Source organism: Trematomus bernacchii, unplaced genomic scaffold (genome assembly GCF_902827165.1).
Source record: "Trematomus bernacchii unplaced genomic scaffold, fTreBer1.1, whole genome shotgun sequence".
NCBI classification, from domain to species: domain Eukaryota; kingdom Metazoa; phylum Chordata; class Actinopteri; order Perciformes; family Nototheniidae; genus Trematomus; species Trematomus bernacchii.
This window is the reverse complement of record NW_022987828.1, coordinates 9,504,684-9,530,906: the sequence shown is the minus strand read 5'-3', so window position 1 is coordinate 9,530,906 and position 26,223 is coordinate 9,504,684. Positions and strand designations below refer to the sequence as shown.

Below are 26,223 nucleotides of genomic sequence, written 5' to 3'. Positions count from 1 at the left end.
GAGGTTGAGCAGCAAAGGTGAGAAGCCTATACATTTTATTGAAACTACATTTTTGGACTGTTAGCAAACTGTCATTTGCATTGTGTTTTCTTTGATTTATTTATATCTGCTGCAGTGTTTCAGTAAACTTGATGGTCTTTATCATCCCGCTGAGCTCGCTGATCTTCATTGTAACGGTTGCCTCGTTCATCTGCTTAATGTTCAAAAGACACAGTAAGTATATGCCGAAATTATAATTGTTTGTAAAACATCAATATATTAACGATCATGCAGACTATTTGTGTGTTATTGTCAGTAAAAATTGTTTATAATTGATTCACTTTTAGAGCAGACCACAGGAGATTCACCGGCCACAATAATGGTGAGATATGATCATTCATTTCCCAATACATTGTTGTACAAGAAAGGAGATGTGTTATCATAGCCATTTTTCTAATAAACACTGCAGTAATTCCAAATAATATGAAACTTTACTTTATTTTGAATTTGCAGCTGCAGGAGTTCAATATATCTCTGGGAAAAAGCATTGATACTTATCACATATATCTTGATAATTACTAAGAGTGTTTTTCTGAACAAGACAATATGTCAGAAACACAGAAATAGGTTAAATAAATAAACCAATTAAAGCTTTTGGTTCATATTCACCGTTCATGTTCTGTTCTCTGCTCCTTCAGGGTAAAGAGGAAGTAACATACAGTACTGTTAAGCAAAGGAGAAAGACTTCAGGCCAGGTAAGACACTGTGTGAAAGTTATTGCCGCTAAATATTATTATTTTTATTTCAAAACAAGACCATCCACAGAATTAACACAGTATATGTGTTTTTATTATACAATTAGGTTTTATTAAACTCTTATGGTGATTCCACTGATCCTCTGTTTGCCCTAAAAAGGGAGAATAGTTATGAAATGTTTCCTGATTTCTAAAAAAAGTGTTCATGTTGATGGTTTGCAGCTTCATCGCACTGAAGAGGAAGTAACATACAGCGATGTTAAACAAAGACAACCTACAGACAAGGTGACCCTTGACCCCAAAAGGCCCAACTTGTATTCCATCATAAATATAAAAAGTTAAATGTTTCAAGTGATCTCATCATGGCAGCCTCTTCTTCCTTCCACAGTGGTCGGATGCTAATAGAGATGTGGATGTGATGTACTCTGATGTGATGTACTCATCTGTGGTTGCTATAGAGCATCAAACTGGACAAAAGGTACATTTTAAGGGATTCAAACCCAGACCTTAACTTTTTCTAACATTCTTTCCCCACATTTCACCATGAAAGCTAATTTCCCTCAGCCTCAGTTGTCTCTGTGATAGTGCTATTTGGCAACTTTTTAGCATGTTTGCAGGTAAACATTCCTGATAAACATTTGTAATGTAGCTTTCTCATTGTGCACATTGTTAGCATCTGGCGCAAAGCTCCATGTAAAACCTGACAGAGCTGTTAGTAAGGTATGAGTTGATCGTGGCTTTGATATTTCCTCCCTCATGCTATTTTTTTCTTCACTTATGCATCAGATTCAAGCGGAAGAAGATGATGTAACATACTTGACTTAGCACCAGAAAAACCTGTGAATGTTACCCCTACCCTACATCTATACCCATCACTGGAGTCTTTTTTTAGACAATTTGCAACTTGCTGTCATTTGTTTTTTCTTTCTTTTTGAAGGTATTATTGAAGTATTCGATGTTCTCGCGCCCAGGAGAGGAGCTTAGAATGAAGAGACTAATGGAGTCTCTGAAAAGGTTCAAATGGGTAGTTTAATTAAGTAACGTGGTTAAAGAACAAGCATGGGTAATGGAGAGACAAAGCCGGTGATGTCTTCAGGGTGGGCTGCAGCGAAGGAAAAGAGAGCGAGTGGTCGTCTCTCATCTGTTTTTATCCTCGTCTCGTTGTCTCACGCTGTGCAGATAGTGGGACCGCCCTTCTCATCTGTTTTGGTTCGATATCACGAGAGAACAGATGATTTCGACATTGGTATTCTCTGCCTAGTTCCTTAAACCTTTTCTCCTCCTTATCTCTGTGATGACTTTCTATTTAATACCTTATAAACAGATGTAATACTTAGTTTAGAAGTTCTAGCAACACTTACGGCACAGTTCTCATTTATGGTAACTCCCTCTGACGTCATAGCTACTCACGTAATGTGTAAACACTCTATGATCAATTGTACCTTCATTTAATATTCAGCAGTAATAATATCCCAACGTCTATCGATGTAGTGTTAAAGTCCGTTCGTTTTTGGTGTATAACACTCCAAGTCATTTTCACTTTACATTCAGAAAACGTAATATTTAGTCACATGCTAACCGGATAAAGGATTTTCAGAATAAAAGCTTGGCATTGATTTCCTGAGAACTTCCGGGTTTTTCCACAATAAAACAGCTTTAAACTGACGATATATTTTAGACTGAATTATGCTGTTTAACATTGATTTTAATTTCTAACAGTATTCTTCTCCACACTGCTGCAAAACATTTCAAACAAGTACTGACATGGGTGTAGTTTCCCACAAGCATCTTAAAGTCAACAAGCTAACAAAACACATCTTATGAACCTTCTTACGCTCAATAGGGGTTTCCCAAATGCATTGACACAAGTTTAAAATCTTAAAAATGACCAAAAGTCAGAAGCTGCAGGAGGAACCAAAACATTTTATATCTAAATATATACTTTTATCATGATGTTTGTTGTCTGATTTTTGATTAATTTTTAAAATTAATCATTATATGTAAATGACAAAGAAGTTATAAAAACTGTTCAAACACAATAAATCACTAATGGATCGGCCTGTTTCTGTTGTCATCCCCATTGTCTTCGTATCTCTTCTGGATGAAACATCACTTTTCTAATCACATTGTTGCAGTACTCGTGTCATCTCTCCACTTTTTTATATACTGTATGGTGCGTGCTATACACACACTTAAAAAAAGTTTGCATTATTTCTAATACATTGTTTTAATAAATGAACATGTTTCAGTCCTTAATCCTGAAGTGCTGGTCTTCTGTTAAAAACATGTGTATCCACCGGACCTTACCCTTAATTCTATAGTAAAGTATATTGTGGCTCAGCACCGACAAAACATTGAAATGATTGTCTGTCTGTTAATCTCGTTATCTCTCTGTTAGCAGATAGCTTTGTTTGGTTGTGCTGTAACTTCTTTCTTCTCCTTTTTCATCTGTAGTCATCTCACCTTTTTTTTAACCCTCCCCTGCATACAAAAACAACAACATTGATAACTTTTATGTTTTTCAACTGTATTGCTTACATGTTATTCTCACTTTAATTTATTAGTTCTTACTTCCATCTTTAAGATGTTTAGAAACTCATATTTAACCTTAATTAGTTTGATATGCTAACACTTTTTATACTTTAAAATGTCATATATGACATGTTCTGGAATGACTATAAATGATGACAGTTTACTTTACTGTACAGTACAATCACTTTTATTTAGCTTTTCGAGCAACAAAATGGTATAATGTAACTGGAAACAGCCAAATGTATCGTCTCATCTGTGGTTCCTCAAACAGGGTTTGTGTTACTCCGTCAGACATCCTCTTTGTTAAACCATAAGGCTATAACACCACAGATATGTAAAGAATAAAAAGGGCGATTGTGTGAAGTTGTTTAAGGGCACTGGTTAGCTTGGTGTCACACATATATAACTTGAAAAGGACTTGGACTTTATCTGTTTTTGAGGCTTACTGCCCATAAAAAGTACCCATAATACCTGTTGGCACAAATGCACATACAATGTATTGTGTTTTGTCAAAAGATTACAACACTTAGTTTTTTCTATGTGTGTTTCTGTCCATATCCTTGGATATTTAATTTTAAAAATGTGATCTAAAGCCATAGCAGGAAACATGACATGTTCATGATATTTCCGTTACTCACCCAGTTGTGTTAAGCTAATGTTTTTAATCTTCTTAATCATTTCATGTTATTAATGTCATGCTTTAAATAAATCAACACAATTCAGTCCATAAACCTGAAGTGCTGGTTTTTTCTTTTGAAATGTTGTATGCATGTTTCTACTCCAAAGCTTTAATCGATGTAGGGTACTCTCCAACTGCACTAATAATTATATATATATATATTACACAATTAACCGATGAAACGCAACTTCCTTATAGGAGGGACCCATATTTGAACTTGTGCATTTTATATTTAGGAACAAAGGAAGTAGAGCATCAGTTCGTACATGTTGTTTGGTCCGCTCACACTCTGACATGGCTGTTCATCTCGGCATCCTTCTCATTTTGATCGGACTCACAGGTCAGTGACAGAAAATATTTGTGAATATTTTATTGTATGCTTCACATGGTAATGTAAGAAGGTAATATGGATAATTATTATTGAATATTACTTTAACATTTGTGTATTTGCTCTTGTTGCAGGAATTCACAGCGTAACTACAGTCAGTAAAGTGTCAGTGAGAGCTGGAGGTTCGATCACCATCCCGTGTCTCTATGAGCCACAATACAAAAACAATGTGAAATACTTATGTAAAGGATATCTGTGGGCCTCCTGTTCTTATAAAGTTAAAACAAACAAACCAAGCAGTTCAGGGAAGTTTTCGATCTCTGATGACAAAAAACAAAGAGTCTTCACTGTGACTATAAATGATCTGACTGAAGAGGACACTGGTTATTACTGGTGTGCTGTGAAGAATAATGGTTTATCAGATTTTGGAAAGTATTTCCACCTGTCAGTCAACAAAGGTAAGAGCCAAATGATGTATTTGCCAGATTTAACTATTAAACATTTATTTAAACATCAGGAGCACGTACCGACTTGGCTGCTTACAAGTTTCCATTGAATTATGTTTTCTATTAAGGCAAACCATATCTATATGTGGAAGAACAGATGATGACAGGAATCAGAGGAGAATAAATAACCATCAATTATCACTATCATAACGCTGAAGAAATAAAGTGGTGCAGGCTGGGCAGCTCCTGTGTGACATGGCCGAATGGATCATTAGAAAACTCAAGAGTCACCATCAAAGTCATTGATTCCCAGGTTCTCACTGTGACTATGAGTGGACTGAGGACAGCGGCTGGTATGTGTGTGTTAAAGGAGACTTACAGATGTCAGTGCACATAGCTGTTACTGAGAAACCTACAACTAGTAAGTGTTATAAGTCATTCTTAATTTCAAAAATATTACATTTGTAATATTTGTTGGGTAAAGTCATTTGCAATTTATTTATTGAATAAAATAAAAGATAAAAATCTTAGCAATTATTATTGTCATTTTACTCTAATAGCTATATCCACATGTCATTACATTCACTTTTGCAGCAACAAGTCTTAGCACCCCTGAGCCTGTGAAGCACACCACTGAGCCTGCGAAGCACACCACTAGTTCTGCAGACCAACCACTTTCCACCGTTGAGGGTAAACAGCAAAGGTGAGAGACTTTCTTGAATCATGCAAATGTTGACTGTTTATACAAATGTGTCATTTACATTGTTTTGTATTTATTTATTCCTGCCACAGTGTTTCAGGGAACTTAAAGAGCTTCATCATCCCTTTGAGTTTGCTGATCTTCATTGTTATGGTGGCCATGTTTATTTAGGTTTATGTTAAAAAAGCACAGTAAGTCTATGCCGAATTATGCTCAATCCAAATAATAGCATTTTTATTATTGTGTGTTAATCATAAATATATTTACTAATAATGCAGATAACTGTACATTATTGTCACTAACAATACTTTTTGTATTGCTTCACTTTTAGGACAGACCAAGGAAGAATCCCCAGCCACAATAATTGTAAGACATGATCATTAATTTCCAAATACATTTATTTACAAGAAAGGAAATTAATTTATTTCACACTGCAGTAATTCCAGATATAATACGACTTTACTGTACTGTCCCTTTGAAGCTACAATGAATCACTGTAGACAGCACATTACTACTTATTACATATGATGTTTATTGTCATAATTACTATTACCCTACTCTTAATGTTATTCATACTATTTTCTTCTTTGTAAAAGGATAATTGAACATTAGGCTTTTGGTTCATATTTGTTTTTCAAATTCTGTCCTTTGCTCTTTTAATACAGTCTAATGAGGAAGTAACATACAGTACTGTCAAGAAAAAGAGAAAGAAAATGATAAGCACAGAACATTACACATTTGAATAAAAAAACTATTTAGAATTACGTTTTGAGTAAACTCTTATGGTGATTCAAATGATCAGCTGTTTGCCCTAAAAAGGAAGAATTGTTCATGTTCAAGTTGATGGTTTGCAGCTTGGTCTCGCTGAAGAGGAAGTAACATACAGCGATGTTAAACACATGAGAAGAGCTTCAGAAAAGGTAACCCTTAAGCAATAAAAACACTACTTGCATTTCACAACAGGATTACAGAAGTCGAAAGATAAGTTCTCTCAGGCAGCATTTATTATTTCATCATAAACATTATGAAGCAAAATCAAAAGTTAAATTGTTAAATTGATCTGATCGTGTCCGTCTCTTCTTTCTTCCACAGTGGTCAGAAGCTAATAGAGATGTGGACGTGATGTACTCCTCTGTGGTCGCTGCAGAACGTCAAACTAAACAAAGGGTACATTTTAATTTAAATGTTGTATTCTATGGTAATAGTGAAGCTTTTACCCCATATTTTGAAGGCAAAATAGAAGCGTGTCTATATATGGGTGGCCATTGTTGTCTGTTCTGTTGGATGGATCATTAAACAATTGAACATTAGGCTTTTGGTTCATATTTGTCGTTCAAATTCTGTCCTTTGCTCTTTTAACACAGTCTAATGCGGAAGTAACATACAGTACTGTCAAGAAAAAGAGAAAGACAGGTCAGGTAAGACACTGTGTAAAAATGATTGGCACAGAACATTACAAATTTGAATAAATAAACTATTTAGAATTAGGTTTTGGGTAAACTCTTATGGTGATTCAAATGATCAGCTGTTTACCCTAAAAAGGAAGAATTGTTCATGTTCATGTTGATGGTTTGCAGCTTGGTCTCGCTGAAGAGGAAGTAACATACAGCGATGTTAAACACATGAGAAGAGTTTCAGAAAAGGTAACCCTTAACCAATAAAAACACAACTTGCATTTCACAACAGGATTACAGAAGTAGAAAGATAAGTTCTCTCAGGCAGCATTTATTATTTCATCATAAACATTTGTTTTTATGAAGCAATGTCAAAAGTTAAATTGTTAAATCGATCTGATCGTGTCCGTCTCTTCTTTCTTCCACAGTGGTCAGAAGCTAATAGAGATGTGGACGTGATGTACTCCTCTGTGGTCGCTGCAGAACGTCAAACTAAACAAAGGGTACATTTTAATTTAAATGTTGTATTCTATGGTAATAGTGAAGCTTTTACCCCATATTTTGAAGGCAAAATAGAAGCGTGTCTATGGGTGGCCATTGTTGTTTGTTCTGTTGGATGGATCATTAAACAATTTGGTACAGATGGTCCTGGTGTCCAAATAATGTATCCTTACGAATTTGGTGATTCCTTGCATTTTCATATAGCGCCATAATCAGGTCAGAAATGTAATTTGTTGATAATGACGAAATACTATGAAAGATAATTTCCATCAGCCTCGGTTATCCTTTTGGATTTGTGTTAGCAAATGTTGGCATTGATACTGGCTAAACTAAGATTATGAACTTCGCAAGCAGTCCTGCTAAACCTTAGTACTTCAGCCTTCGTTGACATTGTTAGGACAATGTAACGTTAGCATTTAGCTCAAAGCATTGTGTCCAGCCTGTTAGAGCTGTTAGTGTGGCAAAAGTAATTTTCATCTTTGATCTTTCCTCCCTAATGTCATTTTTTCTTCACTTATGCAACAGATTCAAGCGGAAGAAGATGATGTAACATACAGCAGGTTGGCTTAGCACCAGAAAAACCTGTGAATGTTCCCCCTACCCTACATCTATACCCATCGCTGGAGGCTTGTTTTAGATAACAGTCTTGCAACTTGCCGGCATCTGATCTTTGGTTTTGCAGAAACCTCTTTTTTCTCCCCTTCCCCTTTCTTCATATCCTTAAGCTCAAGAGATTTTATGCATTGAAAAAAGCTTTCTACACTCGTACAAAATGACCAAGCTCCTGAACATGCAGGAGGAACCAAACAAATCTTACAGGTTTTGTTTAATTATGTTTGTCCATTTACACCTTGTATTATGTTTTTTGTTGTTTAATGTTTGATGGAACATGAATGTTTAAAGTACAAAATAAGTCAACTAAAATAAACATGATAATGCAATAAATCACGAGTTGATATTTCAGTTTCTGCCATCCTCCTGGTCTTCTTCTTCTTATATATTTACCCCTTCTGTTTGAAACATCAACTTTCTGATGGCATTTTTGTCGTGTTAATATTATCTCTCCACTTTGTATGCACTGTGCGTGTTTGACACATACTTCAAATGGTTGTCGTGGTTTAATGTTTTAAATAAATGAACACGTTTCAGTCCATATGCCTGAAGTGCTATTCTTTTGTTTGGAAATGTGGACCTTGTCCCAAAGTCTACAGTAAATGATATTGTAAAAGTGCACTGTAGAGGCATTGTTATCTAGTGAACTCTAATTCTAATTCCTCTGATCCGGCCTTACAAATAAAGTATTCATAAAATGTTTTCCTTGTACTATATTAATAATAAAGATCACCATGCATTCAATTTCATCAGATCTGGTCGATTACACATAGTTTTTATTTAAAAAAACTTTTGGTTTGAATCTTCCTCTGACTGAAGAGGACGCCAAACACAGCAATGTTAGGCATGTGGGGGAAACTAAGCAAATAACAAACTATGTAATAGATCATATAAAAAAACACATAAGTATTCTAGCTTTTGTTATTACACCATACACATTTGTAACAAATCCGTTCAATTCATCTGTTTGATGTGTGATGTCAGATGCTAAGAGTGATGTGTGCTCTGTGGTAGCAAAACAAACTGCATAAAGAGTATATATCACAAACAAAACATACATCATTTACTAATTGGGTCTGTCTTACAGATGGAGGAGGAGAAGTAGAGTTATTACGTGTAGAAAAAAAGGAAATAAAGAATCAGTCTGCCAGTGTTTGGGTTCAAGTGGTTTTCTTGACTGCCCATTTGCCTCTAGTCTCTATATGGGTCAGCAAGAGATTACAGGATTGAAAGGAGATAACATAAACATCAAGTGTCACTATTGTCATGGCCTGGCTCTTAGCCATAACAAAAAGCGTGGGAAGGACAAGAATATGTAGAAAAAGGTATTTATTTAACAAAATATGTGGCCGAAGACAAAAACAAAAAGGCAAGGCAAAAAAGAATAGGCGACGTGGCTGCTCTCCGAGGTCCGGTCCTCTGCGGGGAGAGAGATTGCGGGTCTCACTCAGGCCCTTTAACCCTCTGGTACCAGCCACCAGGTGTCCTCAATCCCAGCTGATAGACCAAAGGGAGAACCTTAAAGGAACATACACACACACACAAGAGATAACAAGGCAGGGGTCGTCACACTATCAAAACTCTGGAGAAAGGAAGTGGTGCAGGCTTGGCGGCACCTGTGTGACAAAGTCTGGATTAATAGATGGAACAAGAGTCGACATCAGTGCACGCAACACTGGTGTTTTCACTGTGACTCTCGGAGCGTCTACACAGCAGCGTTAAAAAAATCTTCCAACGCTTCTGCCCATTCACTTTGAATGGGGTGACGTCACTTTGCCTCACTTTTCGCCGAACTGCATTGTGGGAAGCAGAGCGGAGCTTTCCAGGCATCTCAGGATTCAAAAGTTGAGCAATGTTCAACTTTTGAAGCTGAGGTGGAAGCGTCAGCCAATCAAATACCATTTATGCAAATCTGACATTTCAAGTGCTAGCCAATCAAACCGCGTGTATGCTGGGAGAGACATACCGCAGGTCATTTCCTCATATTCCAAAAAATGGAGGAGAAATTAATTATAGCGGTAGGGAATCACCCGGTGCTTTATGACCAGTCCCTATTTACCTACCGGGATACAAACCGGAGGAGCCAGGCATGGAGGGAGGTGGCAGAGACAGTAGTAGGTTTTCGCCTGTTTGGGGAGTTTATATCCAGTTTACTTCGGGCTTTTTTGCTTTGTATGTCGGGGGCGGGAGATTCATGTGATTGGTTGTCGGTCGCGTTGCTCGCAAAAAATCCCCAAGCGTCAGATACGCCCGCCTCCAAGATTTTTTTAACGCTGCTGTGTGGACGCTCCGTGCGGACTGAGGACAGAGAGCAGCCGCTGGTATTTGTGCATGCGTTAAAGGAGACTTACAGATGCCAGTGCACATAACTGTTACTGAGAAACCTACAACTAGTAAGTGTTATAAGTACATTGGATTTTCAAATGCATCAATCTTTGTGTTGATTTGAGTGAGAATATTAGCATTCTATGTTGTCGTGTTACAGGGGTAATTGCTCAGGGTGGGCACACAAGGTCAGTAACCTTTTCATTACATACAGTGGGTGTTTCTCAATGTCGAGGACGCTTGCTTGGTAGCACATGTCTTCCGAGTCACTTGCTTCAGAAGCGAGGCAAGAATCCTTCCTAGCCTCGGAAAACGAAGAATTGTGGAACAGGCTAACAGGTGTGCAGGTGTGCGTCATATGCGAGGCCCCGCCTTAAATGGAGCGCGATTTCCGCCAAAGATTTGGAAATTGGTCCGTGCGCAAAGCATTGTGGGGATTTTAAGACCGCGGAGTCTACACATGTGCAGCCTAGAAATGTCTTGCTACGAAGTACGCCGGCCTCGGTAGAATTCCAAGTATGCTGGACATTGGAACAGTCCTTCGGCGGCACTCGATGACGTAGTATGCTTGAAATAGTGGCTCTGGAGCAGCCTTCCTCGACATTGAGGGTGTTTCTCAATCGCGAGTACGCTTGCTTGGTAGCACATGTCTGCCGAGCATCTTGCTTCAGAAGCGAGTCAAGAATACTTCCTGACATTTGGAAAACAAAGAGTGGAACAGGCTAGCAAGTGTGCAGGTGTGCGTCGTATGAGAGGCCCCGCCTTACATCTTCCGCCACAGATTTGGGGAAATTGGTCCGTGCGCAAAGCATTGTGGGGATTTTAAGGCCGCGGAGTCTACTCATGTGCAGCCTCGATATTTCTCCAAACGGAGTACGCCGGGCTCGGTAGATTTCCAAGTATGCTGGAGATTGGAACAGTACTTTGGCGGCACTCGATTACGTAGTATGCTTGAAATAGTGGCTCTGAAGCAGCTTTACTCGCGATTGAGAAACACCCCGTGATTGGATAAAAGTTGCCATTTTGTGATAAAAAAAACAATTGTGGGGAAATCTCTATATATGTTTTACTGGCATTAGACAATGTACTGTACAATGACTCAGAAAAACCGTATAGGATTTAGTAAAACAGTATAGTGCAATACACAGTATGACCAGGATGATGAGTACATTTTATGTTGTTTCAAAAAATCCTGTAATTCTTTAACAATAATTTGGGTGCTTATAATTTCCTGCTGCAGTCCTTATGAACATTTGAAGAGCTTTCGTATCCGCGTGGCTGTGGTAATCTTCGTTGTTATGGTAACCGTGTTCATCTGGTTTATATACAAAAGACACCATAAGTATTCAGTAACATTTTCTTTTTAAACAGTTTGTATTAGCAATTTTAGTTTTTTGGGCAATAATTATTTTGAAATAAGGACAAATGTACATTGCTGTTGTCAAAAAAAATAAGGAGTCAGTGACAGTTGTTTTTATTCTCTCCCTTTTAGAGCAGATAAAAGTAGAATCATCAGCCACAACGGTAACATATGTGGATTCATTTCCCAATGTGACTGTTCCCTGATAGGCCTTCTGGTTTGGAAGTAAAGAGAAGGTCATGTTACATTGTTTATGTTTACTATGGTTTCATACTGTACATTTCTGTTGTTAAGAAGATACAGTAAAACGATTTGTTAATTTAATCTAACAACATCTCATCTGTAAATGACGTTCTTTTTTCTCAAACATAGGCTGAAGGGGAAGTAAGATGTGTGAGAACATCTTCAGGCGAGGTAACCCTTAACTATTAAAACCATAACTTGTGCAACACTAAATAACTGCACGAAAAGGCACATAGGTTAATGTATTATCATTTAGATTATACAATATACACCAGTAATTCAAAAAACTATTTGAAATAAGTTAACTTTCAAAATAATCAACTTTTAAATGTCCAGCTGCTAGTATTGAATAAGTAGGGTTTATGTTTGATATTTATTTAGCTATTACATGTTGTATTCTGTTCTGCAACAGGTTGAAGCAGAAGATGAGGATGTAACATACAGCAACATGCCTTAGTTTCAGAGAAACCTGTGAATGTGTTACCCCTACCCTACATCTGTATCACTGGAGTTTTGTTTTGTAATGATGTTGTTGCAACTTGCTTTCATGTGCTCTTTGGTTTTGCAGAAACCTCGTTCTTCTTTTTTTGAGGGTTTGCACCTTCTGCTTTTAGTTATCTCCTCTTCTACAAAGCTGCAACATATGTTTAAAAAGTACTGACTTGGGCCTAGTTTCCCACGATCACCTTCAATTTAAGAGTCAGGTTTGTTTTTCTAAAATCCATCTAACAAACCTCTCTTTTGCATTAACAAAAGCTTTCTACACTCTTCAACAAATGAGGTTTCACAACCCAACAATATTACCATCTAATTTGTCATTGTTGTATTTATCATAATGTTTTTTTATGTGATGTTTGGTGTAAATTAATTATATTAAATAGCAAAAATAAACATACTCCAACAATAATTAAACAATTGACCTCCCAGTTGTCTTCCTCCTCTTCTCCCTCTTCTTGTCTAATCATCTCTTCTGACTGAAATGTCACTTTCATAATGGTAGTTTTGCAGTTTTCTAAATCTTTCCATTTTGTATTAATTGTGCGGGTTTGACAGAAGCTTGAAGTTCCATATAGAAAGAAAGACATTCAGGAATAGGTGACTTGCACATTCAAAAGATTATAAGAACGGCCACTGCTCCATTTTGTGTTGAACATGCTCGGTGACGTCTGCCTTAAGCAGCAGGTACATCTAGGAAAGTTTACATTCTTAAGTTGGCATGTGTCTACACTTTGGTTACTGAAATACAGGTTTTTAAATGAAAGAATATTGTGTTTTTATGTAGACATGTACATAACAACCTATATTTGAAGTGGTATTATTTGTATTTTTAATTGAATATACAATGGATTCAAGTTTTCAATTACTTCTAATGTAATGCTTTGATAAATAAACATGTTTCAGTCCACGATGGTCTTTTGTTTAAAACATTTTTAGCCACTGGAGCTTCCCCCAAAGTCTAAAGTACATTTACTGTAAAAGCGCACTAGCTGCATAGATATTAATAAACCTTCATGGTAATTCCTCTGATCGTCTACGCCTTACAAGGGAAGTATTTATAGGAAGTGGTTCATGCTTTTATATATTAGCAAAGATGGCCACATGGTATCTAATCAGATCTGGTTTACTTTACATCTATTTTATTAAGAAATATAGCAATGATAAGCATGTGACAAAACTACAGACGAGGGAGCTCTAAACCAAAAATCTATGTAAAGAACACCAAAAGACCAACAGTCTCACGGCATTTCGTGTTATAGTCACGAAATGAATCTATTGATTCGTGTTCACCACGATTTCGCAATTTTTTTCGTGACACACAGAACGATTTTAAAAGCAATGTAAATAATAACAAATTAGAAGGAAAAACAGATAAAAAAAATTACAGATTTCAGTATTCTGACACAGAACGATTTTAGAAGCAATGTATTTCTATTGGTAGTATGTTTCGTGCCTGCACCAAATAATAACAAATTAGAAGAAAAAAAAGATGACAAAAAATACAGATTTCAGTATTCTGAGGCTCTTTGCCCCATTTCTTTTCCTCTCAGACGGCAACAAAACTCAGACATTATACAATTTAAAATAAAAAGGGATAGGGTTAGGCTTAGGGTGAGATATTGAGTAAGAAAATGTTTTTATGAAACACACAGCTTCTGGTCTTTCAAGACCCGACCGGACAAAAAGACGTGGTGCAGGCACGAAACATACTACCAATAGAAATACATTGCTTTTAAAATCGTTCTGTGTGACACGAAAAAATGAACACGAATCAATAGATTAAATTAATTTCGTGACTATAACACGAAATGCCGTGAGACTGGGTTGAAAAGACACATACACTTCAAGAGCATTTATTTACCATATGCATTGGTAATTAAATTAAGCAAAACTGTTCATTTGAGCTGTGGTAAAACAACAAACTCTATATAGGGTATATACAGTAATTGGGACATGGGTCTTGGAGGAGGAGGAGGTGGGGGAGGGGGACGAGGAGGAGGAGGAGGAGGAGGAGGAGGAGGAGGAGGAGGTGGGGGAGGGAGGGAGGGAGGGAAGATATTAAGAGTTGCAAATAAGGAAATGAGAAAATCAGTCTGTCAGTGATAGGGTTCATGTGGTTTAGCCAACCCGGTATCACGGCAAGACGTCAACATATGACGATCTACCAGCGACGTGCAGTCAGGGGAGGCAGAGCCTCACCTGTCATACTCCAATGTAACGGAAAAACAACTAACGAAAAACTAAATAGTAATAATAATAAAATGTCTCCACTGATCTGTGTTGTAAGTGTGATTTATGTACGATTTCAATCGCTTTTTATAGTCAAAATCAGCAAATTTGCCAAGCTCCGCTACGGGAGCGATGAGAAGTGAGGCAGGGACGAGCTCTGCCTCTCGTAAGCCCACAGTAACTTGCTGGAGCACGGGCACTAATTTAGCGCGGGCAAATATTTTGTGAGCGCGCTCAAGCCAGTTACTGTGGGGTAAGGTGAGGCACAGATGAGCCCTGCCTCACTTCAGAATGCGTCACCCCACAGAAACTGGCTGGAAAGCGGGCCCTAAGCGCATGCCTGTTACCATCTTACTGTATGTCACCAATGTAATGTTTGTAGATCCCTTTATTACATTTATCCTCGCCATCCATAGTCTCTAAATAACTTATTTCACGTATATATGATATTTAGGCCCGCTGGTCTCATCGTACAACGGCACTGAAAAAAGCACCAGGGGAGGCAGCCATAACCTCTGCCTCACTGAAGGGGGCGCACGTGAGCCCACAGGTTCTTGTTGCTATTGTTATTCTACACAGAGACGGTACACGCAAACAACAAACTAGACTTTTGAAACTACAGGAAGATAAGGAGGACTTTTACAAAAAAGTAATAGAGATTGTTGTCCAGAAGGATAGCATGGACTTCATCTTCAAGTCAAGGTAAGACCACATTTGTAATGAAAATGGGATCTTACTAAGAAAGAACAATCCAATATTTAGATTTTGGGTATCCTTTTGTTGAACGGTCTGTTTAAAATGAATCGAAGCATCAGACTAAAAAAGCTTTTGAAAATAACCGAATATTTCGATTAAGGTCAAAATATAATATTTGTAAATCTGACTCTGAAAGAGTCAGTGCCTCACCAGCCATGAACCTCACCGCACGTCACTGCGATTTACCATGCTGGGAGACGGGAATATGTCACGGTTTCGTCCCTTCAAACGTGACAGTTACACGGTATTGTTAACATGGCCCAACCAGTGGAGAAATACCCGGAAGTGCCAAGCAAATGGTCTACCGCGCTTATTGGTCGGTTTTTATTGTCAAAATGAGATGTTTTTAATTTATTTTTTAATCGTCACACTCGATTTCGCCGATTTTCTTGTTGCCCTAGCTGGTCGACACCTCTTTTAGCAGAAACAAAGGCTACATTAATGTATTAAATCGATGTTAATCCATGTGTGTGGATCATAGACTGGTGTGGATGTGGAATTAACGGACGTGACGTTGTGCGATTGCGTTGCCAGGCAACTCTTCAACTACAACTAAATACTTTATTAAGGGCAGTGAATTAGTTTTTTAGAAGGCCTCACGAAATACTTTAATGTAAATTAAAATGTAAATGTGAAGGGATGTGTGTAATGTGATGATTGACATTATTCACCCACGGATCTATGGGTTGGGGGTATTGTTCCGCATGGACATTTTAGTTAACCGGACTTACTGTTGATGTGAAATCCGAAAGAAAATTTAAAAATAAAATAATACTTTATTCCGAGTTTGCTTGCTTTTCTCTTTGGAGGTCATCACATAACGGCATTGTAATACACGGTTCGGCTGCATTAAATATTACATATCTGCCGTAGTTCTGTATTTATAGAGACCTGATGAGAAGACTTCTGGACAAACAGGAAGCACTGCCGCCAAAACTGAAAACGTGACGTGGATCATAAATATATCAGCAATTAAACAACATCTTACATTTATTTTTACACAATACGTCTCCTTGCAGTATCAATACTAATTCGGCTGACTTTTATATTTGATCCAATTGGTAGATAGGCTGTATTTACACCATAATGGTGCACAGCTGATAGAAAGGTACATCTAGTGGTTGAAGCACGTTATTGAATTTTATTATTTTATTATTTTTCACAAAAATGAAACCATCAATAGCAGAAACAGAATTAACTGTCATTAGTAAACCACCCAAAAAAAAGATCATAAGGGGTTTTGTTTTATATATATTTTAAGGATAATAATAGCAATGTAACACTGTCTATGACACTTAGCCTACTGTATAACTCTGATTTGAAAAACATACAGAAAAAACGAATTCACTGCCCTTAATAAAGTATTTAGTTGTAGTTGAAGAGTTTGTAAATTGCGTTGCCTGGCAACGCAATCGCACAACGTCACGTCCGTTAATTCCACATCCACACCAGTCTATGATCCACACACATGGATTAACATCGATTTAATACATTAATGTAGCCTTTGTTTCTGCTAAAAGAGGTGTCGACCAGCTAGGGCAACAAGAAAATCGGCGAAATCGAGTGTGACGATTAAAAAATAAATTAAAAACATCTCATTTTGACAATAAAAACCGACCAATAGGCGCTGGCACTGGTTGGGCCATGTTAACAATACCGTGTAACTGTCACGTTTGAAGGGACGAAACCGTGACATATTCACGTCTCCCAGCATGGTAGATCGTCACATGTTCACGTCTTGCCGTGATACCGGGTTGGGTTTAGCTTGACTCACTCACTCCCAGACATGACGGTTCAACTGAGCTTTCTTCTCATCTTCACTGGACTTACAGGTCATGCAGGCACAAGACTCAAGACTTAAAAACATCTTTTATGTGTATGCTGGAGTGAATCTCTAATATTTTGAAGGCTTTAATTAAGTAATTTGTTTAAACGTGAGCTAATATGAACATCAACATTATGTAGGCCATCTAAAGGAAGAGTATTGATATTTTTTTATTTATCTTTTTATAATGTTGAGTTTGCTCTTGTTGCAGGAATTCACAGCATAACTACAGTCAGTGAAGTGTCAGTGAGAGCTGGAGGTTCGATCACTGTCCCATGTCTCTATGAGTCAGAGTACATAAACCATTTGAAATACTTGTGTAAAGGATATTGGGCCTCCTGCTCTTATGAAGTTAAAACAAACCAACCAAGCAGTTCAGGAAAGTTTTCGATCTCTGATGACAAAACACAAAGAGTCTTCACTGTGACTATAAATGATCTGACTGGAGAGGACACTGATTATTACTGGTGTGCTGCGGAGATTAAAGATGGAGCAGATCTCAAAGAGTATTTCCACTTGTCAGTCACTGGAGGTAAGAGCCCAATTACACCTTTTCAAATATTTTGTGAAATATCAACACTTTAATATTAAAATTACCTCATTTTCTCAAATAATGTATTCACCAGAGGTAAACATATGCCAAACATATTTCAAACATCAGCAGCATGTACTAATCACACTGCTAAGAGAGTTTCTAAGAGTTTCAATGAATGATGTTCTCCATCAAGGTACACCCAGTCTCTACGTGGATCAGCAAGAGATGACAGGATTTAAAGGAGATAGCATAAACATCAAGTGTCACTATCGAAACTCTGGAGAAATGAAGTGGTGCAGGCTCTGTGGCTCCTGTGTGACACGGTCTGGATCAATAGATGGAACAAGAGTCGACATCAGTGCACGCAACCCTGGTGTTCTCACTGTGACTCTGAGCGGACTGAGGACAGAGAGCAGCGGCTGGTATCGGTGCGTTAAAGGAAACGTACAGATGCCGGTGCTTATAACTGCTACTGAGAAACCCACCACTAGTAAGTGTTATAAGTCATTTTGAAATTATAGAAATTTGTCAGGTAAATTGAGAATTTTCTATTCAATCTAGATTAAATATATTTTTTATTTCAAAAAATAATTACCGTATATTTACAGTTTCAGCCACAAGCCAAATAACCACTTTGATAGCCACCTCCAAACCTGTGAATCACACCTATAGTACTGCAGAACAAAGACTTTCCACTGTTGAGGTTGAGCAGCAAAGGTGAGAAGCCTATACATTTGTATGCAACTACATTTTTGGACTGTTAGCAAACTGTCATTTGCATTGTGTTTTATTTTATTTTATTATTTCTGCTGCAGTGTTTCCGTAAACTTGATGGTCTTTATCATCCCGCTGAGCTCGCTGATCTTCATTGTAACGGTTGCCTCGTTCATCTGCTTAATGTTCAAAAGACACAGTAAGTCTATGCCGAAATTATAATTGTTTGTAAAACATCAATATATTAACGATCATCATGCAGACTATTTGTGTGTTATTGTCAGTAAAAATAGTCTATAATTGATTCACTTTTAGAGCAGACCACAGGAGATTCACCAGCCACAATAATGGTGAGATATGATCATTCATTTCCCAATACATTTTGTTATGTTATCATAGCCATTTTTCTAATAAACACTGCAGTAATTCCAAATAATATAAAACTTTACTTTACTTTGAATTTGCAGCTGCAGGAGTTCAATATATCTCTGGGAAAAAGCATTAATACTTATCACATATATCTTGATAATTACTAAGAGTTATTTTCTTAACAAGCCAATAGGTCAGAAACACAGAAATAGGTTAAAGGGGACAGGCCTGTAGGTGGTGCTGTTCTCACAGAAACAGCCCTTGCAAAAACAGAGCTAAACATTTTCAAATTGAGCGAAATGAGGCATGGCTAAAATGCATGATCTGTTTGGTATTTTGAAAAAAAAAAAGTATAAATATGCATTATATAGGTATGGTCCTACACTATATTATTCAAATATAGCATGATAGGTCCACTTTAAATAAATAAACCAATTAAAGATTTTGGTTCATATTCACCGTTCATGTTCTGTTCTCTGCTCCTTCAGGGTAAAGAGGAAGCAACATATTGTTAAGCAAAGGAGAAAGACTTCAGGCCAGGTAAGACACTGTGTGAAAATGACTGCTGCTAAATATTTTTATTTTTATTTAAAAACAAGACCATCCAAAAAATGAACACAGTATATGTGTTTTCATTATACAATTAGGTTTTATTAAACTCTTATGGTGATTCCACTGATCCTCTGTTTGCCCTAAAAAGGGAGAATAGTTATGAAATGTTTCCTGATTTAAAAAAAATGTGTTCATGTTGATGGTTTGCAGCTTCATCGCGCTGAAGAGGAAGTAACATACAGCGATGTTAAACAAAGACAACCTACAGACAAGGTGACCCTTGACCCCAAAAGGCCCAACTTGTATTCCATCATAAATATAAAAAGTTAAATGTTTCAAGTGATCTCATCATGGCAGCCTCTTCTTCCTTCCACAGTGGTCGGATGCTAATAGAGATGTGGATGTGATGTACTCTGATGTGATGTACTCTGATGTGGTTACAGAGCATCAAACTGGACAAAAGGTACATTTTAAGGGATTCAAACCCAGACCTTAACGTTTTCTAACATTCTTTCCCTACATTTCACCATGAAAGCTAATAGCCCTCAGCCTCAGTTGTCTCTGTGATAGTGCTATTTGGCAACTTTTTAGCATGTTAGCAGGCAAAACTAAAATGATTAACATGGTAAACATTCCTGATAAACATTTGTAATTTAGCTTTCTCATTGTGCACATTCTTAGCATTTGGCTCAGAGCTCCATGTAAAACCTGACAGAGCTGTTAGTAAGGTATGAGTTGATCGTAGCTTTGATGTTTCCTCCCTCATGCTATTTTTTTCTTCACTTGTGCAACAGATTCAAGCGGAAGAAGATGATGTAACATACAGCAGGTTGGCTTGACAGAAAAACCTGTGAATGTAACCCCTACCCTCCATCTATACCCATCACTGGAGTCTTTTTTTAGACAATTTGCAACTTGCTGTCATTTGTTTTTTCTTTCCTTTTGAAGGTATTCTTCATTTCAAACAAGTACTGACATGGGCGTAGTTTCCCACAAGCATCTATAAGTCAACAAGCTAACAAAACACATCTTACAGTATGAACCTTCTTAAGCTCAATAGGGGTTTCCCAAATGCATTGACAAAAGAACTCTTAAAAATGACCAAAAGTCAGAAGCTGCAGGAGGAACCAAAACATTTTATATCTAAATATATACTTTTATCGTGATGTTTGTTGTCTAATGTTTGATGTATAATTGATAATTATATGTAAATGACAAAGAAGTAATAAAAACTGTTCAAACACAATAAATCACTAATGGATCGGCCTGTTTCTGTTGTCATCCCCATTGTCTTCGTATCTCTTCTGGATGAAACATCACTTTTCTAATCACATTGTTGCAGTACTCGTGTCATCTCTCCACTTTTTTAAACATGGTGCGTGCTTTACACACACTTAAAAAAAGTTTGCATTAATTTCTAATGCATTGTTTTAAGAAATGAACATGTTTCAGTCCTTAATTCTGAAGTGCTGGTCTTCTGTTAAAAACATGTGTATCCACCGGACCTTACCCTATATTCTACAGTAAAGTATATTGTGGCTCAGCACCGACAAAACATTGAAATGATGTCTGTCTGTTAATCTCGTTATCTCTCTGTTAGCAGACAGCTTTTTTTGGTCGTGCTGTAACTTCTTTCTTCTCCTTTTTCATCTGTAGTCATCTCACCTTTTTTTGAACCCTCCCCTGCATACAAAAACAACAACATTGATAACTTTTATGTTTTTCAACTGTATTGCTTACATGTTATTCTCCCTACCTGTTAAGCCCCGAGCCTGTTTTTCAGGTTTCAGGCTCGAAAATGACATGCCCAAAACAAATGACTACAACTTCACTTCTAAAAGGGTTATATGAATAATTTCTTTTATCAAAGCAAGGTTACATCTGTGAGTTGGGTGTAGAAGTGTCAGAATCAATATAGATTTTTCTCAGTCAGAGTAAATTCAGATGGAACATAGTAAAAAAAGGTAAATTCTTACCTCCGCCTACAAAAAACCCATTACTTATAGTGAAAACCACCCTTGGATGATGGGTTAGTAGACTAAAAGCTTTAGCAATCCAAACTATAACATATAATAAGTACCCTGTATCAAGATTGAGGCAAAACAAGTTAAATTTTACCTTTTTAGAGAGATTTAGCAAAAAGAAGTTCCAGGCGGAATAGGCTTTCGGCACATTTGGGTACATCTGGTTCCATCAGTGCCATTTGACCTTTTTCAGGTACCAGACTATAAAAATGATGTATTAATTATCACCATAGGTATTCATTCCATTCAAAGAAAAAAAATTTAAATTAAAAAAATTAATAAAAAATTTAAAAAAAAACGTTTTATATATTTGTGAAAAAAAAAAAGACCCGCCGACGGGGGCTTTGGGGCTTACTTCCATCTTTAAGATTATTAGAAACTCATATTTAACCTTAATTAGTTTGATATGCTAACACTTTTTATACTTTAAAATGTCATATATGACATGTTCTGGAATGACTATAATTGACTTTACTGTACAGTACAATCACTTTTATTTAGCTTTTCGAGCAACAAAATTGTATATTGTAACTGGAAACAGCCAAATGTATCGTCTCATCTGTGGTTCCTCAAACAGGGTTTGTGTTACTCCGTCAGACATCCTCTTTGTTAAACCATAAGGCTATACAACCACAGATATGCAAAGAATAAACAGGGTGATTGTATGAAGTTGTTTAAGGGCACGGCTAGCTTGGTGTCACACATATATAACTTGAAAAAGACTTGGACTTTATCTGTTTTTGAGGCTTACTGCCCATAAAAAGTACCCATAATACCTAGTGTTTCTCTCCGTATCTTTGGAAATTACTATTATCTATGTCTGATTTCAATTGTTAAAATGACAGATACTTGATATTTCCGTTACTCAACCCACTTGGGTTAAACAAATGTTTTTAATGTTTTTAATCATTTCATGTTATTACTGTCATGCTTTAAATAAATTAACACAATTCTGTCCATAAACCTGAAGTGCTGGTTTCTTCTTTTGAAATGTTGTGTTCATGTTTTCAACATCGAAGCTATTATGTAAGAGTAGGGTACTCCCCAACTGCACTAATAATTATATATATATATATTACACAATTAACCGATGAAACGCAACTTCCTTACTGTAGGAGGGACCCATATTTGAACTTGTGCATTTTATATTTAGGAAAAAAGGAAGTAGAGCATCAGTTCGTACATGTTGTTTGGTCCGCTCACACTCTGACATGGCTGTTCATCTCGGCTTCCTTCTCATTTTGATCGGACTCACAGGTCAATGACAGAAAACGTTTTATATTTGTGAATAATTTATTGAATGCTTCACATGGTAATGTCAGAAGGTAATACTAATTATTATTGAATATGGCTTTTAAAATGTTGTATTTGCTTTTGTTGCAGGAATTCACAGCATAACTACAGTCAGTAAAGTGTCAGTGAGAGCTGGAGGTTTGATCACTATCCCGTGTCTGTATGACTCAAAGTACAGCAACAATGTGAAATACTTGTGTGAAGGATCTTATTGGGACTTCTGTTCTTATAAAGTTAAAACAAACAAACCAAGCAGTTCAGGAAAGTTTTCGATCTCTGATGACAAAACACAAAGAGTCTTCACTGTGACTATAAATGATCTGACTGAAGCGGACACTGATTATTACTGGTGTGCTGTGGAGATTGATGGAGGATCAGATTTGGGAACACCTTTCAACCTGTCAGTCACAGGAGGTAAGAGTCTATTTATTAACTTTTCAAATCTTTTGTAACATTTCAACACTTCGATTTTACAATAACTTCATCGTTCTTCTTTTCAAATAATGCTTTTACGAGATGTAATTTTATTAAATACATATTTAAACATCAGGAGCATGCACCAACTAGGCTGCTTACAAGTTTCCATTGAATTATGTTTCCGACTAAGGCACACCATATCTATATGTGGATGAACAGAAGAGGACAGGATTCAGAGGAGGAGAAATAACCATCGATTATCACTATCATAACGTTGGAGAAATGAAGTGGTGCAGGCTGGGCAGCTCCTGTGTGACATGGCCGAATGGATCATTAGATAACTCAAGAGTCACCATCAATGCGAATGATTCCCAGGTTCTCACTGTGACTATGAGCGGACTGAGGACAGAGAGCAGCGGCTGGTATTGGTGCGTTAAAGGAGACTTACAGATGCCAGTGCACATAACTGTTACTGAGAAACAGCAGCAAAGGTGAGAGACCTTCTCGTTATCATGCACATTTTGACTGTTTATACAAATCTGTCATTTGCATTGTGTGTTTTTATTTATTTATTCCTGCTGCAGTGTTTCAAGGAACTTAAAGATCTTCATCATCCGTTTGAGTTTGCTGATCATATTTGCGATGGTGAACTTGTCATCTGGTTTATGTCCAAACGACAAGGTAAATATATCGTGATCTCTTCCTTGAACCATTTATGTATTTTCTGAAATACAGGTGTGTAACTAACCAACCCTGTCTCCTAGAAATTACGTTCCCACAAAACTAAACTGCATTCTCAAATACGTTTCGCAAGAAACGTATTTCCTTCCACGTTACGTTTGTTATGAACATATCTTAAATACGTTTATTTTCTACATATCTTCTAGAAACCTATTTTCTCCCACATGACGTTTGTTATGAACGTATCTCAAATACGTTTGCTTTCTACCTATATTTGCCATTTATTTTCTAGCTTATAATAATGATAATAGTAATTTATTAATATCATTTTAGAGCAAACTTATTTTCGCGCTGACTGGCGGCTGACTTTTCAGTTGACCAAATCCGTTATTATGCTGGTTAATGGTTAATAATCACAATATTGTTTGTAGTCGTTTCATACAGCATTCTCAATTACGTTTAACAAGAAACGTATTTTGTCCCACGTTACGTTTGTTCTATCTTAAATACGTTTGCTTTCTACCTATCTTTGACATTTATTTTCTAGCTTATAATAATGATAATAGTAATTTATTAATATCATTTTAGAGCACACATTTGAAATCGACGATCGGGCTTGATATCCTATGGTTAAATTAAAATCAGTAGGCGAGGCTGTAATTTCGCCAGCTGCGAGGCAGAAAATAATAGTTTTAACATGCCAAAAAGCTGCTGTGTCGTTTATTGCACCTCAAACATTAAAACAAATCCAGAGTTACGTGTTTCTGTACTTCCTCTAAGAAGAAAGGACAGTATACAACAGAAGAGCTCTGTGGCTTCAGGCTTGATCGCCGTTCAAATGACAGCTGGTTTCCCCAAAAGTGAGCAGGGCTGTAAAGTGACGTAGGAAAAGATCATCAGCTCGCTGATTGGATGTTTTAGCCGCAATGCACGTCGGGATATGGTGTTAATGCGATATGAAATCCGAAAAAAGAATCAGAGTTTAGGATGGCCGAAGACACTACACTACCCATAATCCCCAGCTATCGTTTGGGACTACAGTCCTGTTGACAAACCCCGTGATTAATCTTCAAGCTCTGGGATTGGATGTTGGAGTGGCAGTGCGCCAAGGTTACGCCGAGCGCCAAACAGCTCTTTGAAATGTAACGAAACCACGGCAGACTTTCCAAAACTGGACTCGAACGCCCCCCCAGAACTACAAATGCTGGCTATTGTGTTTCGCAACATGTTCTATAGCGTCTCTACTGGGAATTGTAGTTTTAAAAGACGTTTTCGTTTTTCCCAAAATTAGAAGTTGACAGTATTAAACTGTGTACAGCCCTGGAGGTTTAGGGGATAGGAAACAAATTGGTGTGTACAAATGTAAAACATGTAATTAATAAATGGGTGAAAATCGCTTGTGTCCATAATGGGAAGCATTAATATATACCCACATGCCAGCTCATTGTTACTTTGGAATTCTACTCCACTACAATTCAGAGGTTAACCTGGTATTTTTACTCCACTACATTTATTTTAGTTACTTTGCAGATTCTGATTAATGATGTGAAATATAAACAACCCTTAAAGCAGACTTTAGTTACACCTGAGTAAAATTCAGGGAAGGTGATTGTCAAGTGCCAACAATCAGGAGAGATATTAGTTGGTGCTTGAGAAGACTAAACATTTATCTGCAGATCTCTATAAAGTATATTCATTACTCGTTATTCTCTACTAATAGTTAATTAAAAACTGTATATAATAGCTATTTTGCACATCCCTTTCAAGATTTTCTAAGGTTTATTGACATATCATATACACCACGATGTTGAAGTTATGCAATTAATGAAAAACTTGGGTCACAGGTTCCTCAACAGTGCATTACAAGACGTCTATCAATATGTGTGTATTCCTCCACCATTAAACTCAAATTCTGCACATGTCTTATACTATCTACATACATAAGAGTATAATTAATATATATATAATATCAGTTAAAATAAGTGCTTCAACACAGTTAACATTGCAGGAAAGCAATATATTAGACGCTAAGTACTTTGTCAGGCTTAATATTTATCTGTAGATAGATACCCCCAAAGCTTTTTTCTTATTTGAAAGAAAACCTAAAGTATTGTTTAATGTGTTAATAAAGGTTAATTAGTTTGTCTGTTTTGCACATCCTCATATTAATATCTTTGTACATCAGGCACTAAACTGTTTTATTGTAGAGATCACTTACAGTATCTTCTTGATTTTTTATATTCTATATTTCTATCATTGACCTTCTACTTTCCCCCTATGAAAGTATGTACTCTTAATATTTTATTCATCAAATAACATTATTCAACAAAAATAACATTATTCAACAAAAATGATTAAATAACGTGCTTTAACCACTAGGCGGTGCACACAAGGTACACACAGTATACTAATAATAACTTTGTATTATTAGTGTAGGACACTTATGTATGTATAACATCTGAAGATGTGTAGTTTT

General features: G+C 36.8%; 1 protein-coding gene and 1 long non-coding RNA gene across 2 annotated transcripts in view; both read left to right on the top strand.

Moving 5' to 3' along the window:
- LOC117499961 overlaps nucleotides 1–26,223 on the top strand; it is a 172,703-nt gene that overhangs the window by 112,251 nt on the left and 34,229 nt on the right. The window contains exons 14-18 of the mRNA XM_034152676.1: nucleotides 6,274–6,339; nucleotides 6,512–6,586; nucleotides 6,784–6,837; nucleotides 6,997–7,062; nucleotides 7,242–7,316. Coding sequence (XP_034008567.1) covers nucleotides 6,274–6,339; nucleotides 6,512–6,586; nucleotides 6,784–6,837; nucleotides 6,997–7,062; nucleotides 7,242–7,316 — 336 coding nt within the window. The remainder of the gene's footprint in view (nucleotides 1–6,273; nucleotides 6,340–6,511; nucleotides 6,587–6,783; nucleotides 6,838–6,996; nucleotides 7,063–7,241; nucleotides 7,317–26,223) is intronic.
- LOC117499968 lies at nucleotides 19,292–19,737 on the top strand. The gene is made up of 3 exons (XR_004557748.1): nucleotides 19,292–19,320; nucleotides 19,543–19,605; nucleotides 19,709–19,737. It is a non-coding gene; the product is annotated as an uncharacterized LOC117499968 (long non-coding RNA).